At 35.7% G+C, this 23,935-nt stretch overlaps 4 protein-coding genes across 4 annotated transcripts; 3 read left to right on the top strand and 1 right to left on the bottom strand.

Annotated features, from left to right (window-relative positions):
- The first annotated feature begins 2,715 nt into the window (after nucleotides 1-2,715).
- On the top strand, nucleotides 2,716-3,408 carry LOC113777004 (putative pentatricopeptide repeat-containing protein At1g12700, mitochondrial). Its single transcript, XM_027322054.1, has 2 exons — nucleotides 2,716-3,164; nucleotides 3,249-3,408. The coding sequence occupies exons 1-2, from the start codon at nucleotides 2,716-2,718 to the stop codon at nucleotides 3,406-3,408; spliced, it is 609 nt and encodes a 202-aa protein (XP_027177855.1).
- A 15-nt stretch (nucleotides 3,409-3,423) lies between these two features.
- Nucleotides 3,424-5,091, top strand: LOC113777003 (pentatricopeptide repeat-containing protein At1g12620-like). Its single transcript, XM_027322053.1, has 3 exons — nucleotides 3,424-3,958; nucleotides 4,186-4,313; nucleotides 4,906-5,091. The coding sequence occupies exons 1-3, from the start codon at nucleotides 3,424-3,426 to the stop codon at nucleotides 5,089-5,091; spliced, it is 849 nt and encodes a 282-aa protein (XP_027177854.1).
- Nucleotides 5,092-17,772: 12,681 nt separating this feature from the next.
- LOC113777002 (pentatricopeptide repeat-containing protein At1g63330-like) lies at nucleotides 17,773-20,377 on the top strand. Its single transcript, XM_027322052.1, has one exon. It carries the CDS (start codon nucleotides 17,773-17,775, stop codon nucleotides 19,669-19,671), a length of 1,899 nt encoding a protein of 632 aa, XP_027177853.1. The 3' UTR covers nucleotides 19,672-20,377.
- Nucleotides 20,378-22,005: 1,628 nt separating this feature from the next.
- LOC113778736 (probable calcium-binding protein CML29) lies at nucleotides 22,006-22,768 on the bottom strand. The gene has a single exon (XM_027324224.1). The coding sequence runs from the start codon at nucleotides 22,621-22,623 to the stop codon at nucleotides 22,150-22,152; it is 474 nt and encodes a 157-aa protein (XP_027180025.1). The 5' UTR covers nucleotides 22,624-22,768; the 3' UTR covers nucleotides 22,006-22,149.
- Nucleotides 22,769-23,935: the final 1,167 nt, after the last annotated feature.

Raw genomic sequence — 23,935 nt, 5'->3', positions numbered from 1 at the left:
AGAGGACCTTCACATTATTTGCAACTTTTGGTCCTACTGGTTTTTGTCCCCTAAACGTTTATTTGCTGGAACTAACACTATTTAAGTTCACTTTTGGACTGGGTACTTGAGGAACTCTGTTGGTCATATTTTTGCGAATCCCTCAAAGATCTTCGGTTCAGGTGGAGGAAGCCATTGTCCGTATGTCAAGTTCAATTGATAAGTGTAGCAATTCATAGAGATTCTCTGCTGTTAATTGGATTTCCTTAATTGGTTAGTGTAGCAGATCTGAAATCTGCTGCGGTTAATTGGATTTGTACCACTTAGAGAGACTTCTTGTTGATATTTCCATGGAGAACCTCAGTGTGGCATATCACTTAAGTGGTAACTTTTACAGGTTCTTTTGGTTTGTTTTTCATGGGTGTTAGTACTTTAGCTTGTCTGTCATTTTACTTCAGATAACTAATATTTAAAGTTATTGTAAATATGAAATGAAATGTGATATGCAAATATAGTTTGTGACTTTGAATTTCTGGACAAGGTTTAAGCTGCATTCCTGTAATTTTGAGAAAATTTTTTCTAAGATAAAATTGTTACTTTTATTTCAATTCCTAAATAGTGCTAAAGGTTCAGCTGGTTCAAAAGCGTAAAAACTTTCTAGACCAGTTTCTTGCTTTGGATTCATAGTTTGAGGTCCCATAGATAGTCGTGGTTATTGATTTGTTTTCACTGCATTTGACTGAATCCAACCTTTTAATTATGATCCAGAATAAGTATTCTGATCACTTCCCCTTGAATTGTCAATGATGTAATAAATTGTATAGACATTCAGTAGAAGTGTGGCAAAAATATCATTCTCTGGCAATAACCTGGATTAGTTCATCCAAGAAAGTCTCCGTCCTTTATATAAAAAGAAAACATACATATGTTCTTTAGTATGAAAGCTAAATACTCCCACGTCTCAGTATGAGTGTCGAACTTCAGTAAAACCAGGACTATCCCCCATATTATTTTGGATCTAATCTATCATGCAGTCTCGTTAAGGATGTAAGATATAGTCAGAGGTTAAAATCAAGTTTATTTAATTTTACAGAGAATGTGATTTCCATTGAAGTTATTAATATCTAATTGCTTTATTTGACGATTGAGATATCGTACTTATCAGGGAAAAGCAATTTGGGTGCCCTATTTTGATTCAGTGTCCATTAATAGCTCTCTTAGCATTCTCTGTTGGATGAGCCTAAACCGCAAAAATTACTTCAGACCACGTGTTAAATAACATCAGTTCAAATAGAGTTGTGAGAAAATTAAGGGCAAGTCTTGATTGTAATTTATTTTATTTTATTTCTTGGTGACAAACATTTGACAACAAGTCTTGCATTGAAGTTTTATGAATATGCAAGTGAACATGCGAGAGAACAATCTAAAAGTTACTTGCTGTGCTCTGCCTTTTCTCTAAATCTCTTCTGTTTTACAATGGTTCAAAATTATGTTCATCAGAAAAAAATTAATGCCCTACAGACGAACCTAATTATCTTTTATAATAGCATTAGAGGAGGATTCTCAATTTTGTTGCAACAATACAAACCGGGACACAGAAAAACTAAACTTGTTTCTGAATTCAGAAAAAAGGTTTGTGATAAAAGTTCTGTAAATGGGACAGCATCTATTCTATGTAGCTGGTTCAGTTTCTTAAGAATTTCACCATAATATTTGTTCCTGCAGTATGCAGTAAATTTGAATTATTTACTGAGAAGATACTCAGGATAGAATGGAAATACTGAATGTGTACTTTGGAATACTAGTAATCATTATTTGTTTGTCCTAAAATTTGTTTCATAAGGTATTATTGGTCAGTAAGGTGGAAATTAGAGATATTTGTTGTTTTTGCTAGTCATTATTGGGCATGATCTGCAGTGATATGAATGACCTTTCAGTAATTGTAACATATCTATTCGTGCCTGTGATAGACCTCAAACCTGGCGAGAAAGGCCTAGAGTGGCCTACTAGTAAAGAAATTCTATTGATGCAGCACATGGCCTGAATACCTGCATGAGCATTGCAATAGAAAGATTTTTTACCGAGATTTGAATCCTTGAAACATCCATCTGGATGATGACTTTGAAGCTTTCTTCAGTGGATGCAAAATTGTCATAGTGCAACTCAAGTCCAGGGAACTATGGGACTCATTGCTTGCGAATATATGTATGCTTGTGCTATGGTCTTCTTGGTGCATCAATGAAATGGGTAAATGCCTTGATTTGTGGTGTTGGAATATTTAAACTAGCATAATTGATCTATATATCTTGCTTATTTGTCGAAGTTTATGCTGTTGTTCTGTTGCCATATTTAACATCATTTATGAATTCTTAACTTTCCAAGATGGCAGAGTATCTTCAAATGATAAGGCGCAGGAAACATGCAGACATCAAGTATAATTTTCTTTCTTTCGTTTGTTTCATTAAGTTGTTAAGCAAGGTTATGTTTCGCTAATTTTCGTGCCTCAACAGATTTGGTGAATCTATCAAGTCTTAACATGACTCTTAAAGAATCACAAATCAAAGCAGTCATCATCTCCCTCTCTCCCTCCCTCCCTCCCTCAAGAGGATCAAAAGTGATACTCAACCTCATCGTTGGCACTTTTTTTAAGGGACTCTTTCAAGAAGATAAGGTTCCTCTTGCACAAGAATTTTTTGAAAAGATAATCAATGAAAAAATTTGTAAACCCAATGAACTATGTTGGGGATTGTGATAGATGGGCTCTGTAAGGCAGGAAACACTCAAACAGCCATTGAATTCCTCAGAGCAATGGAAAAACGAGGAAGCCCTTGTAAACCTACTGCAATTATTTACAGCACCATCATTGATAGCTTGTGCAAGGATAAAATGGTTGATGAAGGTCTTGCCCTCTTACAGGAGATGATTGAAAAGAACATTCTCCCGAATGTTGTCCCTTACAGTTGTTTGATTCAAGGTCTGTGCAACTTAAGCAGATGGAAGGACGTTGACAATCTCTATGCTGAGATGAAGGTTTATAAGATTGTTCCAAATGTTTTTACTTTCAATATAGTGGTGGATGCACTATGTAAGGAAGGGCATATAGAAGATGCTGAAGAAGTGGCCCAGATCATGATCCAGCTAGGTCAAAATCCCAACCTGGTCATGTACAATTCCCTAATGGATGGGTATTGTTTACAGAGGTGAATAGATGAAGTAAGGAGAGTTTTTGATACCATGGTTGCTGGCGGGCTTACTCCCAATATCCATAGCTATGGTATTCTAATAAATGCATATTACACGACCAAGAATGTGGAAGCAGCCATGAAGCTCTTTCAAGAGATTCCGCAAAAAGGTTTAACACCTAATATTGTTATTTGTAGCACTGTGTTGCAGGGGTTATTTAGTTCAGGAAGGTATCTTAGTGCATGAGAAATTTTCAACGAGATGCAAGCTTCTGGCATGAAGCCCGATTTTCACACTTACTGTGTGGTGTTGGATGGATTATGCAAGACTGGACATGTTGACGAAGCATTCCAATTATTCCATGCTATGGAACCTGATGGAACAGATCTTCACATTGTAATGTACACTATCATACTTGATGGGGTGTGCAAAAGCAGGAGGCTCGATGGTGCCCGAGATCTTTTAAAAAATCTCTCCCTCAAAGGATTGGACCCTGATGTCAAAACATACAATATCATTATTACTGGCCTACTTTCGGAAGGCCTGCTCATCGAAACTAATGAGCTTTTTGAGAAAATGAAAGATAATGGTTGCCGGGCAAATACTGTTTCATACAATATTCTGCAAGAACTCCTTAAAGGAGGCCATTATAAGGACGCATTGGTGTATCATGAAGAAATGGTTCGCAGAGGTTTCTTGCTTGATTCATCTGCTTTTTCCATTTTACTTGGTTCATCTACTGAAAAACAGAAGAATCCTTCTCTGCTTATGTTGATGCTGAAGATTGATCCCGATGGCAAGCAGAATATGGAGGGAGGATAAAGAGGACCTTCATATTTGTTGCAACTTTTGGTCCTGCTGGTTTTTGGCCCCTAAACTTTAATTTGCTGGAACTAACATTATTTAGGTTCGCTTTTGATTCTGTTTTAACTTATTGTCTTTGCGGCACATAAGATGTGTTGCAGCTGAGCCTTAGCGTGTCCCTCTTGGTCATATTTTGTGAAATGCCTTAAAGTTTTTCAGTGCTGGTGGAAGAAGCTGTGGTCTTTAGGGCAGTTGAATTGATATGCATACTCTATAGCAGTTCGCAGAAACCTGCTGCTGCTAATTGGATATGTACCACTTCTTCAGAGAGACTTCATGAAATTACTGTGTGGCACAAGTTTTCAAAGAATTGTTAGCGGACATTCTTTCACTCCTTTTGTAGCCAAGTTATCAAGCTTAATTTATTTGGGGAAGCATGCACTTCTTCAAAAAAATCAACTCTCCTAGTTACCAAACAGGAAACTGCTGGGTCTGTTGTGACCTTGGAGGTCTTCAAAAATTGCTGTAATTGTCTTTTGTAGTTATGCGTTTTTTTTACTTTGGTTGTTTTAGACTTTATCTTCTCCCCTTTGTGATATTTACTACAGTATACTTTGCCAGCCTAACTGTAGTAGTTTCTGTGTTTACATATGTGTACATGTTATAATTTTTTATATTTCTGCCATCAGTCAGTATCTAGCTTCTAGGAAGTTAAGAAAGGGTGACTAATTAATGCTTAAGATTGTTATTTCCTCTCGATATACCGTATTCTATCTTCATTTTGTTGCAATGTGATTTTTCTTCTTACTTTGCTTTTGATTTGAATGTACCTTTCTCAATAGTAGAAGCAGTCTTGCTAGAGTAGCACAACTAAAAAGAACATAAACTGTTATCTGTCGAGTGTCGCTTCACTGAAGTTTAGATCCCATGGTGGAGCAGATAATTAAGTGCCCTCTGGACATAAGATGGGTGAAGCAGAGCCCACCGGTCTCCACTGGAGGAGATCCAAAACACCTCCAGAAGAGCATGAGCCCTGTAGCCTCCAAAAAAGAGCATGAGCTTTTGGTAAGAGCAAGGATGCAGAACCACAAAAGCAGTATATTCTCGAACAAGGCATTTCCATGATAACTAAACAAATTGTTTTTCATCATCTTCAGTTTCGTTTTTTTTTTGTCTCCTGTTATCTTTAATTTATGATATTCCTCTTTAATGATTGTTAGGAGAATATTAGTATTCTTGTAGATAATATATTAGTAAGGGTATTCTTGTAAATAGTCGGTTAGGTTTGTACTCCTATAAATATTAGTTGGTCACTCATAATACAGTGATTAGATGTTTTCCTCCCAAGATACCTGTTAACATGGTATCAGAGCAAAAGTCCTAGGATTAGGGTTAAACATCTAGCAAAAGTTTTCGTCATCGCGACTGTTCACGCGATACTGTTCACTGTTCATCGCATACTGTTCACGCGGCGTTGTTCACTGTTCACGGCACTGTTCACGCGCTGTTCATCTTGAGTTTTGACCTTTTCTTTGGTTTGACGTGCCATTCGCCATGGTTGAAAGGTTTGTTAATGCGGTTACCAATGACCACATTGAATCGAGTTTTTCAGCACATGGGTCCCAGAAGACTGTTACTATATCTGAGGAAGATTATGTTAAATTCCTACAGTACCAAGCTACAAATCACGCATCTCTTCCCTCTGCTTCTTTAGCACAAAAAGGTAATGACTCATGGATTATTGACTCCGGGGCTACTGATCATATGTCAGGTACCTCTAAAATTTTTTCTAATTTTCAAGAGTCTACTCCCTTTCCTCATGTTACTTTAGCTGATGGATCTACCACTAAAGTTAAAGGACTAGGCACTGTAGAAATTAATCAATCACTTCCGCTGTCTTCTGTTCTTTACGTACCCAATTTGCCCTTTAATCTAATGTCTGTTAGTAAGCTCACTAAATTTCTACAGTGTACAGTTACTTTCTCTCCTGATTCTGTTGTCATTCAGGATTTGAAGACAAAAAGGACGATTGGTGGAGGGCATGAGCATAATGGTCTTTACTTTCTCAACTTCAATGGTCCGATAGCATGTCCTGCTACTGTTTCTCCTCTTGAAATTCACTGTCGTTTAGGTCATCCATCTTTACAAAATTTGAAAAAGTTGGTTCCTACTTTGAGTCAATTATCTTTGTTAGAATGTGAGTCTTGTCAGTTAGGAAAGCATCATCGTGTTTCTTTTGCTCCTAGAGTCAATAAACGGGTTTCTGAACCGTTTTTGTTAGTTCATTCTGATGTTTGGGGTCCTAGTCGAGTCACTTCAAAATTAGGTTTTAAATATTTTGTAATCTTTGTTGATGATTTTTCAAGAGTTACCTGGCTTTATTTAATGAAAGATCATTCAGAACTATATTCTATTTTTTGTGCATTTGTTGCAGAAATAAAGAATCAATTTGGTGTGCTGGTACGTATATTTCGCAGTGATAATGCGAAAGAATATTTTTCCACTCCTTTTAATACCTTTATGAGTAAGTCTGGTATTATTCATCAGTCCTCTTGTCCTCACACTCCACAACAGAATGGAGTTGCTGAAAGAAAAATTGGACATTTAATCGAAATTGCTCGAACACTGTTGTTGCACATGAATGTACCCAAACAATTTTGGAGTGATGCAGTTCTAACTGCATGTTATTTAATTAATCGCATGCCATCTAATATTCTTGGAGGTCAATTACCTCACTCCATTCTTTTTCCTCATGAACCTGTGTTTAAATTACCTCCTCGTATTTTTGGATGTGTGTGCTTTGTTCATCAGCTTACTCCCGGGGTGGATAAATTAGATTCTCATGCTATTAAGTGTATTTTCTTAAGATACGCACGAGCGCAAAAAGGGTATAGATGTTACAGTCCAATTTTAAATCGATTTTTTACTTGTGCTGATGTTACTTTCTTTGAATCTACTCCATATTTTATCAAACACAGTATGCCTTGTGAGTTAGACCAGTGTCCCTCTTTTTCTTCTCCTGTTTTACCAGTCCCTTCCCCTTTATTACCTGAGTTATCTAGTCCACCAGATTCCATAGCTCGATTATCTCGTCCTCATCTTCAAGTTTACTCTCTTCGTTCCATGGTTGAGAAAGTTCCTGATATGCCACGCACTTCACCAATTAACTCTCAATCTTCAAATTCAGGTATGACGCCCTCCTCTGAGTTAGATCTTCCTATTGCTTTACGCAAAGGTAAGAGACATTGTACTTCCCATCCTATTTCTAATTTTGTGTCTTATTCTCGTCTCTCTATGTCATATTCTTCTTTTGTTGCTTCCCTTGATTCTATCTCCATTCCTAAGTCTATTACCTATGCTCTTAATCATCCTGGTTGGAGATTAGCTATGCAAGAAGAGATGTCTGCTTTGGAACAAAATAGTACTTGGGATCTTGTCCCTCGTCCTTCAGGTAAGCCTGTTGTTGGTTGTAAATGGGTGTACACTATAAAGGTGCAGCCTAATGGTTCTATTGATAGATTGAAGGCTCGTCTGGTAGCTCGAGAATTTACTCAGGTGTATGGAGTAGACTACTTAGAAACATTTTCTCCTGTTGCAAAGATTACCTCGGTTCGCCTTCTTATCTCTTTGGCAGCAACTTACAATTGGCCATTGCATCAGTTGGATGTGAAAAATGCATTTCTGCATGGAGATTTGGAAGAAGAGGTATATATGGAACAACCTCCTGGATTTGTTGTTCAGGGGGAGAATTCGCAGTTGGTTTGTCGTTTGAAAAAATCCTTATATGGATTGAAACAGTCTCCAAGGGCTTGGTTTGGCCGGTTTAGTAGTGTGGTCATGGAGTTCGGTCTGACGAGATGTGGAGTAGATCACTCTGTATTTTATGGGCATTCTAATGCTGGTAAAATTTTATTAGTTGTTTATGTGGATGATATTGTGATTACAGGTGATGATGTTGTGGGGATCCAGAAACTTAAATCCAATCTGCAGGCAAACTTTCAGACAAAGGATTTAGGTCATTTACAGTATTTTCTGGGTATTGAGGTAGCTCGGTCTAAATATGGGATTTATTTATGTCAAAGGAAATATGTACTCGATATGTTGAGTGAAGTTGGGATGTTAGGTTGCCGACCTGTGGATACTCCTATGGATCCCAATGTGAAATTAGCAAGAGATCAAGGAACATTGCTTGATGATCCTAAGCAATATCGAAGACTTGTGGGTAAGTTAAATTATCTCACTGTAACGAGACCTGACATTTCGTTTGCAGTGAGTGTTATGAGTCAATTTCTTGATACCCCTCGTACTAGTCATTGGGATGCTGTTATACGGATTCTCAGGTATCTTAAGGATGCACCTGGAAAAGGGTTGCTGTATCAAAATCATAGACACACTGATATTGAAGGATATAGTGATGCAGATTAGGCCGGTTCTGCCTCAGATCGAAGATCGACCACAGGATATTGTGTGTTTGTTGGTGGTAATTTAGTGTCGTGGAAGAGTAAGAAGCAAACAGTTGTCTCCAGATCAAGTGCAAAATCTGAATACCGTGCTATGGCTCACACTGTGTGTGAGTTGGTTTGGTTGAAAAGCATGTTACTTGAAATTGGGTTTGAGTATAAACAGCCTATGAATTTAGTGTGTGATAATCAGGCGGCTGTCCATATTGCGTCTAATCCAGTGTTTCATGAAAGGACAAAACATATTGAAGTTGATTGTCATTTCATTCGAGAGAAATTACTTGATGGAGTCATCAAGACATCTCATGTACCGTCTGCAGATCAATTAGCTGATTTGTTTACCAAGAGTTTAGAGGGCTCTAGGGTGAAATACCTTTGTAACAAGTTGGGTGCTTATGATATATATGCTCCAACTTGAGGGGGAGTGTTAGGAGAATATTAGTATTCTTGTAGATAATATATTAGTAAAGGTATTCTTATAAATAGTCGGTTAGGTTTGTACTCCTATAAATATTAGTTGGTCACTCATAATACAGTGACTAGATGTTTTCCTCCCAAGATACCTGTTAACAATGATGAAGTGATGGCATAAGTAAAAGGTATGAGCAGGATGAATTAATGTGATGGGGTGGAGGGGGGTGGAGAGAAGAGAGCAGAGGGCCTCTGTTTTTGTACAAGTTGTAGCAATGTATCATTCACATTCGAAAGCAATATTACACCATTGCTTGAAATAATATTGGCGTAATGGTTGTATAAAAGGCAAGGGTAGCTTTCTAGAATTGAATGCTAACCTAGACTTTGCCCTACATTATGTGCTTTTACCTCAATGCCTACATTATGTTTCAACTGCAGTTTTCTTGCAATGATCAAACCGTGTTGCTGATCCTTTATATTTTCAGAGCTGTTTTGAGGTTATTTATTATCTCACTTTGCTTCATTTTCCAGATTAAATTCAGAAGCAGCTTTTTTTCCCCTCTCCCCCTTTTGTTGATGTGTGCTAGGCCTAGTTTCAAGATTGATTCATATCTCCCAATGTGATTTATATTGCATTTTTTGTCACTTGTCCTGAAACACAAGTCTTGGGTGATTAGATCATACTTTAGGGAAACATATGTTGCCTTCTGAGCAAGGTATGTTTAGGACTAATAGCTATGGCTTGTTAGTTAGTTGTAGTTACTGCTGCGCTGGATTGTTTTTGCATGCTACTCGTATCAATCTGCAAGAAAATTCTCTTTTCATCTTATGAATCAAGAGATTCAGTGGTTAATTTCTCGTTTTAGTGCTTGACACATTAATGTTATTGACTGTGGCATATGGGTGCTGTGTTTTTTCAACTGTTTTCTGGTATATTAGATGCAGGTTCTTGTCTAATTTAGAATTTGAATAATGCAACTGAAAGGCAGGTCTCATCTGTTGTGGAGAAGGGGATGCAGTTGACTTGTGGGGTACGATACAATGTTGGTTGGATACAAACTGTCTTCTGCATACAATGACATGAGGATGGTGAATGGTGATACTAATGGTCATCCACTTGAGTTAATGCCTCAATGGGCTGGAGTTAGGATAAGGTTTGAGGCTACCTTTTGTCTAGTAAATTGTGTAGCAAGATATCTCAGATTGACCAAAGTTAGCAGCATTCTTCAGTATTCCACAATTTTGGCTTTAATCCCTTATTGTCATCCAAATGCTCACATGTTTTGTATTAAACATTTAACGACAAAGGGATGAAAGGAATTAATGATCTGATATTCTTCTCAAGCGTATTTTTTTTGCCAGGTTTTGGATGTCTTCACTAGCATACAAATTTCCATTCACCAATGCTGACGTCCTTAAACTTAATCTAGACCTGTGGAAAAGGCACATCCAACATGCGTGCAATACAAGGCGAGGACACCCAACATACAAGGCAAAGAATGATGCTATGAGTATGTGATTTATTGAAGTATGTTAGCTAATTTTTATGCTTTGAAATATTGAAATAAGAAATAAAGAAGAAAGTGGAAAAAATGGTAGAGGGTAAGTTTGGGGCAAACAACAGCAGCAGTAACAACAATAATAATAAGGTGGCAGCTTAGATGGTTAGGAGGATGAGGATTCTATTAAGTGGTGATTAATTCAACGTGAGAGTTAAACATGGAGAAGAAATTGGTTTCCATGCCAATCCTTTGAAGTTTTTTCTTGTCTTTTTTTTTTTATTTTTTTTTTTTAAGTGATGTTGAGCTATAAGAACAGGCAAAACAATTAATGACATTTTTTTTAACTCCAAAGCTGGTAGAGGTTTTATTATAGTACAGATTTTATGGCTAACTTTGCTAAGCATCACCATTGATCTGCATGGGATGAAATAATTTTGGCTACAGGCTATTTGCTTTTGCATTTAAAATAAGAAAGGGAAGAAATGAGCAGGAGGCTCGATAGTGGCCGAGATCTATTCAAAAATCTCTTCCTCAATGGATTGGACCCTAATGTCAAAACATACAGCACCGTGATTGCTGGCCTCCTTTCAGAAGGTTTGCTCGTCAAAGCTGTAGAGCTTATTGCAAAAATGGAAGAGAAGGGTTGCCTGGCAAATAATGTTACATACACTGTTATTCTGCACGGACTCCTTAAGGGAGGTCATTATGAGGACACATTGGTGCCTCCTGAAGAAATGGTTTGCAGAGGATTCTCAATGGATTCATCTACTTTTTCCATTTTACTTGGTTCATCTGCTGAAAAACAGAAGAATTCTTCTCTACTTATGTTGATGCTGAAGATCAATCCCGATGGCAAGAAGTTTATGGATGGGAGATAGAGAGGACCTTCACATTAGTTGCAACTTTTGGTCCTGCAGTTTTTGGCACCTAAACTTTTATCTGCTGAAACTAAAATTATTTGAGTTCACTTTTGAACTGGGTATTGGAGGAACTCGGTTGGTCATATTTTTGCGAATCCCTCAAAGATCTTTGGTTCTGGTGGAGGAAGCCACAGTCTGTATAGGAATTCATAGAAATTATCTGCTGTTGGTTGGAATTCTACCACTTCTTCTGGGAGACTTCTTGTTTATCCTTTCATGTAGAACCTCAGTGTGCCATATAACTTCAGAGGAAACTTGTGAAGGACCTTTTTCTTCCTTTTTCATGGTTTTAGTACTCTAGCTTGCATGTAATGTTTGAATTTATTGGAATTAGGAAATGAAACTCGATCTGGAAATATGGTTTGTGATTTTGAATTCAAGAAAAGTTTCAGCATTTTTATAAGTTGGAGGATTTTCTTGTACATAGGATAAAATTTTTTACTTTCATTTCAAATCCTAAACGGAGCCAAGCAGCCAATTTAGAAGTGTAAAAACGTTTTAGGTCCTGCTTTGCATTTAAATTTTGAGGTCCCGTGGATTTTCGTGGTTACATATGAATGCATGTTATAATTGTCGATATTTGTGCAATCAGGTGTTCAGTCAATCTTTAGCTTGGAGGGAGTGAAAAAGGGTGACTAATTAATACTTAAGGCTATTATTCTTCTGTATGTACTATATCATGTCTGCATTTTATTGCACTGTGATCTTTTTCTTCCTTAGCTTTTGATTGTAAGTAATTTCTGAACACTAGAACCAACCATGCTGGAGTCGTACAACTTCAGAGAACATAGAACATAGCCTGTCGAGTGTTGTTTCACTGAAGCTAACATTCGCAAGGGTTACTACATTCTGTTTCAGCTGCTAACAGCTTTCCTGCAATGATCAAACCTTATTGCTGATCTTTTATATCTAGTTCTTGCTATCTTTGCAGGGGGGTTTTTCTTTTCTTTTTTTAAAAAAAAAAAAAAAATTGCAAAGCTGTTTTTGAAGTTATTTATTTTTTCACTTGTTGCATTTTTTTCACTTGTCCTCAAACATAAAGTTTTGGGTGATCAGATCATATTTGCGAGAAAGGCATATCAGTTACATGGACTCATGAACAAAGTATGTACAGGAACTGAAGATATGGTTTAGTAGCTGCTACTAAGCTGGATAATTTTCGCATGCTATATCCTGCGCCCCATTTTTCGAAAATAAAAAGGGTGGTGTTACAGAATGAATTTTTTGTTTTTAAAAAGTAAAAGAAAAGGATTAATTTTCCTACACTGACGGTGTTTTGGATAAATGATAACTATACAAAATTTAAATTTGAAATCCAACTTTTGCATATGTGTCATGAATCTAACGGTAATAGTGTATACACTGTTAGTATATATAAAATTTATCCAAAAGCAAAAGGGCCTAAAAGGGGACTTTAAAAATGTGATGTTGGATTCAAAAGGATAGTCTAAAAAAAATTTTAAAAAAGGGAGCCACCACTTACTAATGAGTTTAGGTGTACTGAGTCACTAAAAAGAGTATTTAATAGAAAAAAACGAAAAGCCTCTTTTAGACGATTCCAGTTTTTGAAAAAAAAAAGAAAAAAAATTCGGAAATCACGGTTGAAGAAAGAAAAGGCAAAAATTCGATTGACTCGGATCTAAAGTACCATTTCAACTGAATCAAAATTAGTTGCAAGATTTAATTGAAATTTTCCTAATCTAATCTTTAAACTTATCGCATTTGGATGCTACTATATGAATGCATACGTAAATTTAAAAGGGGTATCGGAAGGGACTAAATGTCCTTTAAAGGTCTAGTTTGTATCAACGCATTAGTTGCAAAATCCAATAATGATCCCTTAAAGGAATCACGAGTATGTAAAAATGAAACTCAAAGAAAAGAAACAAAATTAAAACTTGTGTATATAAATATAAGTAGCCAAAGAAAAAGGAAATGTAACATAATGGATACGGGGACTAAAACTCGTGAGACAGTTTCCTTTCTTATAGAGGTGTAATAGGGTTCTAAGGTTATGAAAGCAAATATTCTCCCATTTCCCATATTCAAAAGATGATTTTTCTAAATTAAACAAGTAGATGAACTAATTTATTTTCGAATTTTCTAAGTGAAATGCAAATCTAAATGATATGGTTCCCGAGAATAATATGACAAGAAATATCATGCAAATGAAAAAATGACCTAGAAATAAGGAAAATGCATGACAATGCAATAAATGGCACACAAAGAATGAATCTAATGCGTGGATAACTTAAGGGTCTAGTATTGGACTAACATATTTTTACAAGTTCTTACTAGCATCGGACTAATAAGGAAATGGAGGGAGAAGTTATAACTAGCGTTGGACTAGTGTCGTGATATTTCACGTCCATACTTTATAATAAAACAAATAAAGTATGAATAAATAAACACATAAGAGTACATAAAGCACATACAACATAAGAATGATATCTAGATGCAAAAATTCTAATGAAAGTGGATAAAACATATAAGCATATAAACACATGAGTTACGTAAACACGTAAAACCTAACTATTATATTGAGGAATCTAATTACAATTTAAAAGGACAAATATAAGAAAATAAACATATTTTTTACATTTGTCATTAATCTAACTACAACTTTTGCAAAATATAACTTATATATTATATTTACGTATCTAATTATAAATTTTGTGAAAGAAAAATATAACTTATCGATTACATTTCAGGTATTCGAGTGCTCTCTAAATAATTATAAGACTTGAAATAAATAAATAAATAAACATAGAAATGAGCATGGGCTAAAAGTAAATAAATAGAAAAATAAAAAACACATAAAATACGTAGGAGCACGTAAGAGCTGGTAAACATTTGGCCCACTTCCTCATTCTATCAATAAATATCCCAAGAAATAGGAAAGGAAATCCAAGGAAACGAAATCAGTAGAAACTAGAAAGCCAGCAATGAAACGGGTCAACATGGCCGGTCAAGGAGCGGCTAGTTTTCTAGCCATAGTCACCGGAAACTGAGAAATTTTGGCCGAAAAATTCACCGGAAAATCAGCCTGGAAGAGTTTTTTTTTTTTTATAGGAATCAAAAACTCTTAACACTTGATAAATATGTCTAGTACCTTGGTATAAACCCAAAATCATCAAGTTTGCATAAACAAAACTCCAAAGTCGTGAACACAGAACTCACTTTTTACTCGTTATTTCACAAAAACTTTCAAAGAAATCTTAGTCCATCCCCACCAGAAGCTTCACAGAGCCATATATGGGAAATAACATTATTCAAATGCAAACAGAGGCCAAAACCATCTGTCTAAGAATCCACCATTTTCGACATTTTTGAGGTTCAAAGGAACGGGTTTCTTATTTTTTGTTCATAAGTCCAAGGTTTTTGGTTGTAACATGCTGTTAGCTTCCAAAATAGAGAGAAATGAACATGAAACTAAAGTGAAAATGAACATACGATCAAACACCGAATCATGGGAGTTGGTACTTTAGCTTGCCTGTCAATTTTACTTCGCATAACTAAGATTTGAATTTATTGGAAATAAGAAAAGAAATGAAATGGCATATATAGTTTGTGACTTTGAATTGCTAGAAAAGTTTTAAGCTGCATTTCTGTTATTTCGAGAGAATTTTTTTTCTAAGTCCTAAATGGTGCCAAAGGTGCAGCCAGTTCAAAAGTGTAAAAACTTTCTAGACTAGTTTCTTGCTTTGAATTCATAGTTTGAGGTCCCATAGATGAGTCATGGTCATTGATTTGTTTTCACTGCATTTGACTGAAATCCAAACCCTTTTTAACTGTGATCCAGAAAAATTATTCTGATCACTTCCCCTTTAATTGCCAATGCTGTACTAAATTGAACAGACATTCTCAGTAGAAATGTGGCAAAAAAAATTGTGTTTTCTTGCAATAACTTGGAATAGTTCATCCAAGAAACTGTCCGTCTTTTTTTTTTTTCTTTCTCTTTTTTTTTTTTTTAAATAAATCCAGTTGCTTCTCGACAATAGACTTGATTATGGGATTCTTTAATCCTAATATTTGGTTGTTCTTAAGTTACAATAATAACTGAGGAGTTGGTTTTTATTGCTAACTGCTATTAGGTCATCATGTGCAATAGTTTAAATAATAATAATAAAAAAAAAGAGTCTTACTGGCACGTCAAAATGGTAATAATATAATACTTTTTCTAGTCTAACAAGTTTCGTATCTATCAATTTTATTTATTTTTTAATTCTTGTTCTTTTTTGGTAGAGCAGGAAAGCAGTGGAATTTTTAGTGCAGAGTGCGAAGATTTGATGTGAGTTCAAAATGGATAGAAACAATTAATTAGGTATTGAAATGAATGGAATTAGTTATAATGAATTCTATATGGAAGGAATTGGTATTTAAATCATTTTGTCAAACGAAATATTTTGCTCCATAATGATGTTTTAGATAAGTATCTAATGCAGAAGAATGATTGATTATTTCTATTGTTTGTGGAAGAAATAAACTGTCTAGTGACCCATAAACAATGTGGAGAAGTGATCTTTCATTGATCTGCCATACAGCTCTTCTGTGCAGATCCCCTTATCATCAATGGACTCCTGACATATACGAAGGAGTGCGGTTCGTCCGAGAAATTCCTACCTCTCTATCTATCTCTGTGATGTTTGGATTTTTCAAAACTCCATGGACATGCAAAGAGAAATGCTATCCCCACTCAAACCAAGACATGAGGCAGGGTCAAGATCTATTTTGTGATAAACAAATCTATTTTGTGAGATCGTTATTATGGGTAGTTTCTACAAAGGATCGGACTAATGACGTATACAAAACTTGAATTCTTGATGTAGATATTACATAGTTGGTTTTCATCCTTCAAAGACTACGAGTGTGATAGGAGCATCCGTTAACAAAAGAATTACCCTAAGATGATCATCTCATGGCTATTGAAAATGAATTAAATCAAATGGTTCTATTTCTCAATCTTTTTGACCTGCTTTGCTCCTACGGAACCAAGGTCGAAAAGATTGAAGTATGTTTTCGATATTGCTTGCACTAATTAGGGATGTGGTCATGTGTTGCAAAGAGAATAACGGTCGCATGTTTTGAATGTTGTTAAGAAGATTAAGTGTTTGGATTGCATTTTCCATGATTTTTCATGGAAAAATTACTGTAGCGATTTGATGTATGTGAGGAAAAAAGGTAATAGGAAAATGTGATCACGGAAAACGACGTAATTTTCCGACGAAAAACGGCAATCCAAACAAGGAACATTTAATTTTGTGTCCTAAGGTGGAGATTTCAAAAAGGCCTTGTAGAATTTGTCTCCAGAATGAAGTTTAGATACGTTTTTCTGGTTTAAATGTTGAACGTTTAATTTAATTTGATGGATGCATGACTGCATGTAACTAACAGTAATTGGGAATAATTCTTCAAATGTGCTAAATCTGCTTTAAACTGGATACATTGGGGGACTAAAATTGTTGTTGTCAAAATTTTAGGGATTAAAAATCCATATGGGCTAAATGTTAGGGACTAGATTCGTTTTTACTAAAATTTTAAGGATTAAAACCATACAGGTGCTGAACATTAACGATTTGTAACACTCTGTTTTCTTGTTTTCCATGAAACTCTTTACAATTTAAAAACGTTGGTCATACCAGCACCAGCTGTATATAATTTTCACAATAAAACTCCAAAATTTATCCAGCAATTAAAGCAATACAATGGTATGCCAGAAGTAACTGAACAAAACAGCCAAACCTATGACACAAAAAACCAAAGTACAATGACAAAGGAGTTGGACCAATAGTATGGAAATGAAACCAAATGGTGTTTGCTTTTTCCCTTTTTGTCTTGCCTCTTTTATCTCTTTTTTTTTTCTTTCTTTAAAGAAAAAGCAAAACCAAAAGCCAATATAAAAGGATAATATATGTGAAAATAGACAACAGATAGATGAACATTAAAAATAACTACTAGAGGATAAACAGAGGAAAAGAAATTAACATATAGAAAATGGAAGATTACCAGAGAAATGAGGAAGAGTGAGGCCTGTTTGAGGTTTCGGTGTTTTTGGTAAAATAGCACTTTTAAAGCATTTTGTAAACGTCATCCCAAAAAATTAGAAGAGTAACTTTTGGTGTTAAAAGTATTTTTAACAAAAAGATTAAACTTGGTGCTTTTAGAATAACTTTTTTATTTAAAAAATAAAAAATAAAATTTTAAAAATAAAATAATAAATTTAATCATTTTATCTTATATCATGAACTAAATAAAGAAAAAAATATATTTTAAAATTACATATTATCCAATACAATAAGTATTTAATAAATTATATTTTTAAATAGGAGTATATTTTAAAGTACTTAATCACTTGATAGTGATACGCACTTTGATTAAATATTCTATTAGGAAATTACTTTTTAATAAACTATGCTGCCCAAACGTCCAGAAAAGTACTTAAGCGCTTTGAAATTTGCCTGAAGGATTCCAAATCCTCATCAGCTGAAGAAGTAGTAGCAGATGATACCGATGCAGAGAAGATCTTCTTCTGCGGTAAGGGTTTCCATTGCTCGGTCTCAGGAAGCAGCGGCTTCATTAGGTACTACTGCTCCTGCAGGTGGAACTACTCTTGCATCATTTCTCTCTGCATCCCCAAACCATAAACCCCATTTGGCTTTTTATTCTGCTATTAGTAGTAAATTTAAGAGTTCTTCTGAAAAAGCTCTGAAATTTCAACCTGAATTAAGGAATGATATTAATAATGTCAACAGTCTTGATGATGCTTTGAGCTTGTTCGAGCGGATGGTCCGGGTGAGGCCTCTGCCTTCTGTTATTCAATTCAATCAACTGCTGACTTGTATTGTTAAGATGAAGAATCATTATTCTTCAGTTGTTTCCCTTTTTAGAGATATGTGTGTCCAGGGCATTCCTGTTGATGAGCGCACCCTCAATGTAGTGATTAATTGTTACTGCGTTGTGGGCCGAGTGGATTTAGCTTTTTCTACATTGGCTGGCTTCTTCAAACGTGGTTTTGTTCCCAATGTAGTCACCTTTGGCACTTTGCTTAAGGGACTTTTTCGAGAACAAAAGGTTCCTCAGGCACAAGAATTGTTCAAAAAGATGATCAAGGAAAAACTTTGTAAACCCAATGAAACTATGTTGGCCATTGTGATAGATGGGCTCTGTAAGGCAGGAAACACTCAAATAGCCATTGAATTCCTCAGAGCAATGGAAAAACGAGGAAGTCCTTGTAAACCGACTGCAATTATTTATAATACCGTCATTGATAGCTTGTGCAAGCATAAAATGGTTGATGAAGCTCTTGCCCTCTTACAGGAGATGATTGAAAAGGACATTCCCCCGAATGTTGTCACTTACAGTTGTTTGATTCAAGGTTTCTGCAGTTTAAGTAAATGGAAGGATGTTGACAAGCTCTCTGCGGAGATGAAGGTTTGTAAAATTGTTCCAAATGTTATTACTTTCAATATAGTGGTGGATGCACTATGTAAGGAAGGGCATATAGAAGATGCTGAAGAGGTAGTCCAGATCATGATCCAGCAAGATCAAAATCCCGACCTGGTCACATACAGTTCCTTAATGGATGGGTACTGTTTACAGAGTCGAATAGATGACGCAAGTAGAGTTTTCAATACCATGGTTGCTAGTGGCCTTACACCCGATCTCCATTGCTATGGTATTCTGATAAATGCCTATTACAAGACCAAGAAAGTGAATGCAGCCATGAAGCTCTTTCGAGAGATTCCACATAAAGGTTTAACACCTAATATTGTTATTTATAACACTGTGTTGCACGGGTTATTTAGTTCAGGAAGGTATCTTAGTGCACGAGAAATTTTCAAGGAGATGCAAGCTTCTGGCATGAAGCCTGATTTTCACACTTACTGTGTGGTACTGGATGGATTATGCAAGACTGGACATGTCGATGAAGCATTGGAGTTATTTCATGCAACTGAAGCCAATGGAACAGATCTTTACATTGAAATGTACAATATCATGCTTGATGGGTTGTGTAAATGCAGGAGGCTCGATAGTGCCGGAGATCTTTTCAAAAATCTCTCCCTTAAAGGATTGGACCCTGATGTCATAACATACAACACCATGATTGCTGGCCTGCTTTCAGAAGGTCTGCTCATCGAAGGCAAAGAGCTCGTTGGAAGAATGGAAGAGAAGGGTTGCTTGGCAAATAGTGTTACATACAATGTCATTCTGCAAGGACTCCTTAAGGGAGGTCATTATGAGGACGCATTGGTGTATCATGAAGAAATGGTTCGCAGAAGATTATCATTGGATTCAGCTACTTTTTCCATTTTGCTTGGTTTAGCTACTGAAAAACAGAAGAATCCTTCTCTACTTATGTTGATGCTGAAGATTGATCCTGATAGCAAGAAGTTTATGGATGGGAGATAAAGAGGACCTTCACATTATTTGCAACTTTTGGCGCTGCAGTTTTTGGCACCTAGACTTTTGTCTGCTGGAACTAAAACTATTTGAGTTCACTTTTGAACTGGGTATTGGGGGAACTCCGTTGGTCATATTTTTGCGAATCCCTCAAAGATCTTTGGTCCTGGCGGAGGAAGCCACGGTCCATATGGAAGTTTGATTGATAATTGTAGCAGTTCATAGAAATTCTCTGCTGTTAATTGGATTTCTATCACTTCTTCTGAAAGACTTGTTGTTTATCCTTTTGTGGAGAACCTCAATATGGCATATCACTTAAGAAGTAAATTGTGAAGGCTCTTTTTCTTTATTTTTCATGGTTTTAGTACTTTAGCTTGCATGTAATGTTTGTTTATTGGAATTAGGAAATGAAACTAGATCCGGAAATATAGTTTGTGATTTTGAATTTATTGAAAAGTTTCAGCATTTGTATAAATTGGAGAATTTTCTTGTAAGTAGGATAAAATTGTTACTTTCATTTCAAATCCTAGATGGAGCCTAGCAGCCAATTTAGAAGTGTAAAAACGTTTTAGACCATTGTCCTGCTTTGGATTTAAATTTTGAGGTCCCATGGATAGTCATGGTTATATATGAATACATGTTATAATTGTTTATATATGTGCAATCAGTTGTTCAGTCAATCTTTAGCTTGGAGGGAGTTAGAAAAGGGTGACGAATATACTTAAGGTTATTATTCTGCTGTATGTACCATATCATATCTGCATTTTTTCCCTTAGCTTTTCATTGTTAGTAAATTCTGAACACTAGAACCAACCCTGCTGGAGTTGTCCAACTACAGAGAACATAGAACAAAGCCTGTCAAGTGTTGTTTTACTGAAGCTGACATTCGCAACTTCTTTGACAGTAATATTAATCGATTACTTGAAATAATATTGGTGTAATGGGCTGTACTAAAAGGCGTGGGTTGCTACATTGTGTTTCAGCTGCTAACAATTTTCCTGCAATGGCCAAACCTTGTTGCTGATCTTTTATATCTAGTTCTTACTTTCTTTGGGGTTTTTTTTTTTTTTAATTTTCCAAAGCTGTTTTTGAAGTTATTTATTTTCTCACTTTGCTGCATTTTCCTGATTAAAATGTAGAAGAAGCCCCCTTCTTTTCGCATGTACCAGTTTCAAGACCTGTTCTTTTCTGTCAATGTAATTTATGTTGCATTTTTTTGTCACTTGTCCTCAAACATAAGTTGGGTGATTAGACCATATTTGCGAGGAAGGTATCTCTATGAAATGGGCTTATGAGCAAAGTATGTGCAGGAACTAAAGATATGGCTTATAAGTTGCTTTGGCTGCTACTAAGCTGGATAATTTTTGCATGCTATTCATATTAACCTGCATGAAAATGCTTTTCTAATCTTATGAATTGAGAGATTCAGTCGCTTTTTTCTTTTGTTAGTGCTTGATATGTTAATTTTACTGTCTGTGGAATATGGATGCTCTGTTTTATCATCTGTTTTCTGGTATATGAGATGCAGATTTCAGAATTTTTATAATGCAACTGAAAGGCAGGTCTCATCTGTTGTGGAGCAGGGGATGCAATTGTCTTATGCACTATGATACAAACTATCTTCTGAAGACAAGGACATGATATTTCTCGGGGAGGATGGTGATCCTGATGGTTATTCACATTGAGTTACAGTCCCTGGAGTCAGGATAAGGTTCCACGGTATGTCAAAGTTAGCATTATACGGTATTCCACTTTTTTGGCTCTGATCCCCTTATTAACTGTCATTTAAATGCTTGTACGTTAGTTGAGTATAAGGTTTCAAAGATAAAAGGGATAAAAGGAATCAACCATTTCATTGACATTGATATGCTTCTCTTGAGGAATTTTGCTTGCCAAGTTTTAGATGTCTTCATTAGGAAACGAATTTCCAGGCTTCGATTGTTACTTCCTGAACTTCATGTTATATGGCCAATTTGGCTAAGCAATACCTTTGATCTCGAACTGTTGATCAGTAATTTGTATCGAAACGGCAAATTAATTCATACGAGAACAGCAAATCTGTACGAAATTGTATAATATTCCTCTTGTTTGGAAATGATTGAAGGACTATAGATATGCTTTGGAATTTGATAGTGATAGCATAAATTTGTCCACACATTCTAAAGTGAAGGCAAAACAAATAGAAGTTTGTAAGCATATTTACAAGAATAAAGATGTACTAGAGGATTCGAAGTTAGGTCGATTGATATCGGGAAAATGGTCATGTATATTAGATCTAAGTTTTCATTTTCTAGTACTTACAAATGTTAACCTAAAGTAAAAAACATATTTCAAAAAATAAAATAACTGAAGTAACATTATTTTATGTTCTTATTCCTTATTTTTGAAACAAATACATATCCATGCTTATGCATGGGTTACAAACTAGTACTACTGCTTTATGCCTGTTGTATTTGTCCATTAGATATGGAAAACCAGAACAGAATTCTAGAGGAGGGCTTTGACAATAAGCTTGAAGTCCTCATAACTTATAGCTCCATCTCCATCCCCATCAACAGAAGCAATAATACTCTGGCAATCTTGAAGAGACAAATCTTGTCCCATATTTTCCACAACTTCAAACAGTTCTTCACCGGTCACAAACTCTTCCCCCTGAAAATCCAAGGCTGCAAAAACCCTCCTGAGAATAGTTGAGAGGCCACCAAGTCCAAGGTCCTTGGTGTTCAAATCAAGAAACTCTGTAATGCTTAGCAGTCCATCTTTGTTAGTGTCACCTTTTTGCATCATAGCCTGAATATCTGCCTCAGCTGGATTGTATCCTAGTGATCCCATGATCCCACCAAGCTCTGCTGCAGAAATTTGGCCATCACTGTCAGCGTCGAAAGCCCGAAAAGCCTCCACCAGCCTCAGAACATGACTAAGCATATCAAGTTCAGCAGATAGAGGCCCCTCTTGAGCCATTGGTGAATTTTTTTGAATCTATCTATGTATTGCTTCAGATTTTTGTATACAAATAGAGACAAGAAAAAAGAAATAAGATGGTCTCGATGAAAAAAGTATGCACAGCTTGATTTATAAGTTCATTGCCACATTTTGTAGAGGGAAAATGTTAGTGCTGGTCAATTTCCAAAGTTATTCTTCATAATCTAGTGAATTAAGTTATGGCCAAGAGGGTAGATTCTTATTCTTTTTAGATAGGTCAATTTCTGATTGTAATTTGTATTCTAGAATATCTCCAGATTCCAAGCAAATCAAGATAGAGTGTGCTTGAGTTAGCGAACAAAAATCATGGCGTCCACAGTTTCCAGTAATCGTGGGACCAATATTCAAGTTTTACGAGATATATTCCTTCTCCTCCTGCCCTCCCCCTTCCCTCTCTCAATTTGGTCTCTGGCAATGGAAGAAGAGAAGGGGAAAAAGAAAATGTCGGACCAAGTTGCAAGAACAATCCACCTTATTATGCATCTCTTCTAAGAGGTTGCTGCAAACTCATATTGGTGGAGATTGACTCTAACAAAGGGCATAAGCTTGGTCCCCCTTAATAAAGTGATTAAGGGTGAAATCTCAGAATTTAGATATTTTGGGTTCAAATCTTTCATTTGCCTTTTTCAATTCTTAAATCTCACCGTTTCTCTATTGATAGGGTAAAAAAAAAAGGGAGAAGCTCGATTTGTCGAGTCTAATAATATATTCTAACATTAACAGTTGAGGTATGGGATATTTTTCTTTTGAGCTTTATTGGTGACTCGCAAAGTTGAAGCATGGAATCTATTCCTTGGCATATGTCGGTAACCCGCTTATACTAAATTTATGGAGGAATTGTTAGCATATAAAGAAGCAGCGGAGGATAGTTGACATGTGTAAAAAGTGTGAGAAGAGAAATATAATAATTACAAACACGTAAAGCACATCTTATTCTAGCATCCAAATCAGAATAAAATTTTAGGCAAAATTGCCTTTATAAACAATCAAGACGCTCACTAGTTTTTCGTAATTTCTCTTTCACTCCTCTCAGTTGAATACAATACTCAAACACCTTATATCTAGCACACAAAACTTTGTTAAGACCGGAAACTACCAAACAATTATTCTATATGTACCTTAAATGAGTAAACTATATTTTAAAGTATGACTAGACTAAGAACTTCTGAATTAAAAATAGAAAACTTCAATAATTCGAAACTTTTGATTTAGTTATGCCAATAGAAATGAATTTGGTTCATCGAAATGAATGAGAATTATGAGTGTGATTTTTTGAAGTGTCGAATTGTCA

The sequence above is a fragment of the Coffea eugenioides genome, chromosome 7 (assembly GCF_003713205.1).
Source record: "Coffea eugenioides isolate CCC68of chromosome 7, Ceug_1.0, whole genome shotgun sequence".
Taxonomy (NCBI): domain Eukaryota; kingdom Viridiplantae; phylum Streptophyta; class Magnoliopsida; order Gentianales; family Rubiaceae; genus Coffea; species Coffea eugenioides.
The sequence above is the reverse complement of the archived record's forward strand: the minus strand, read 5'-3'. Positions and strand labels throughout refer to the sequence as shown.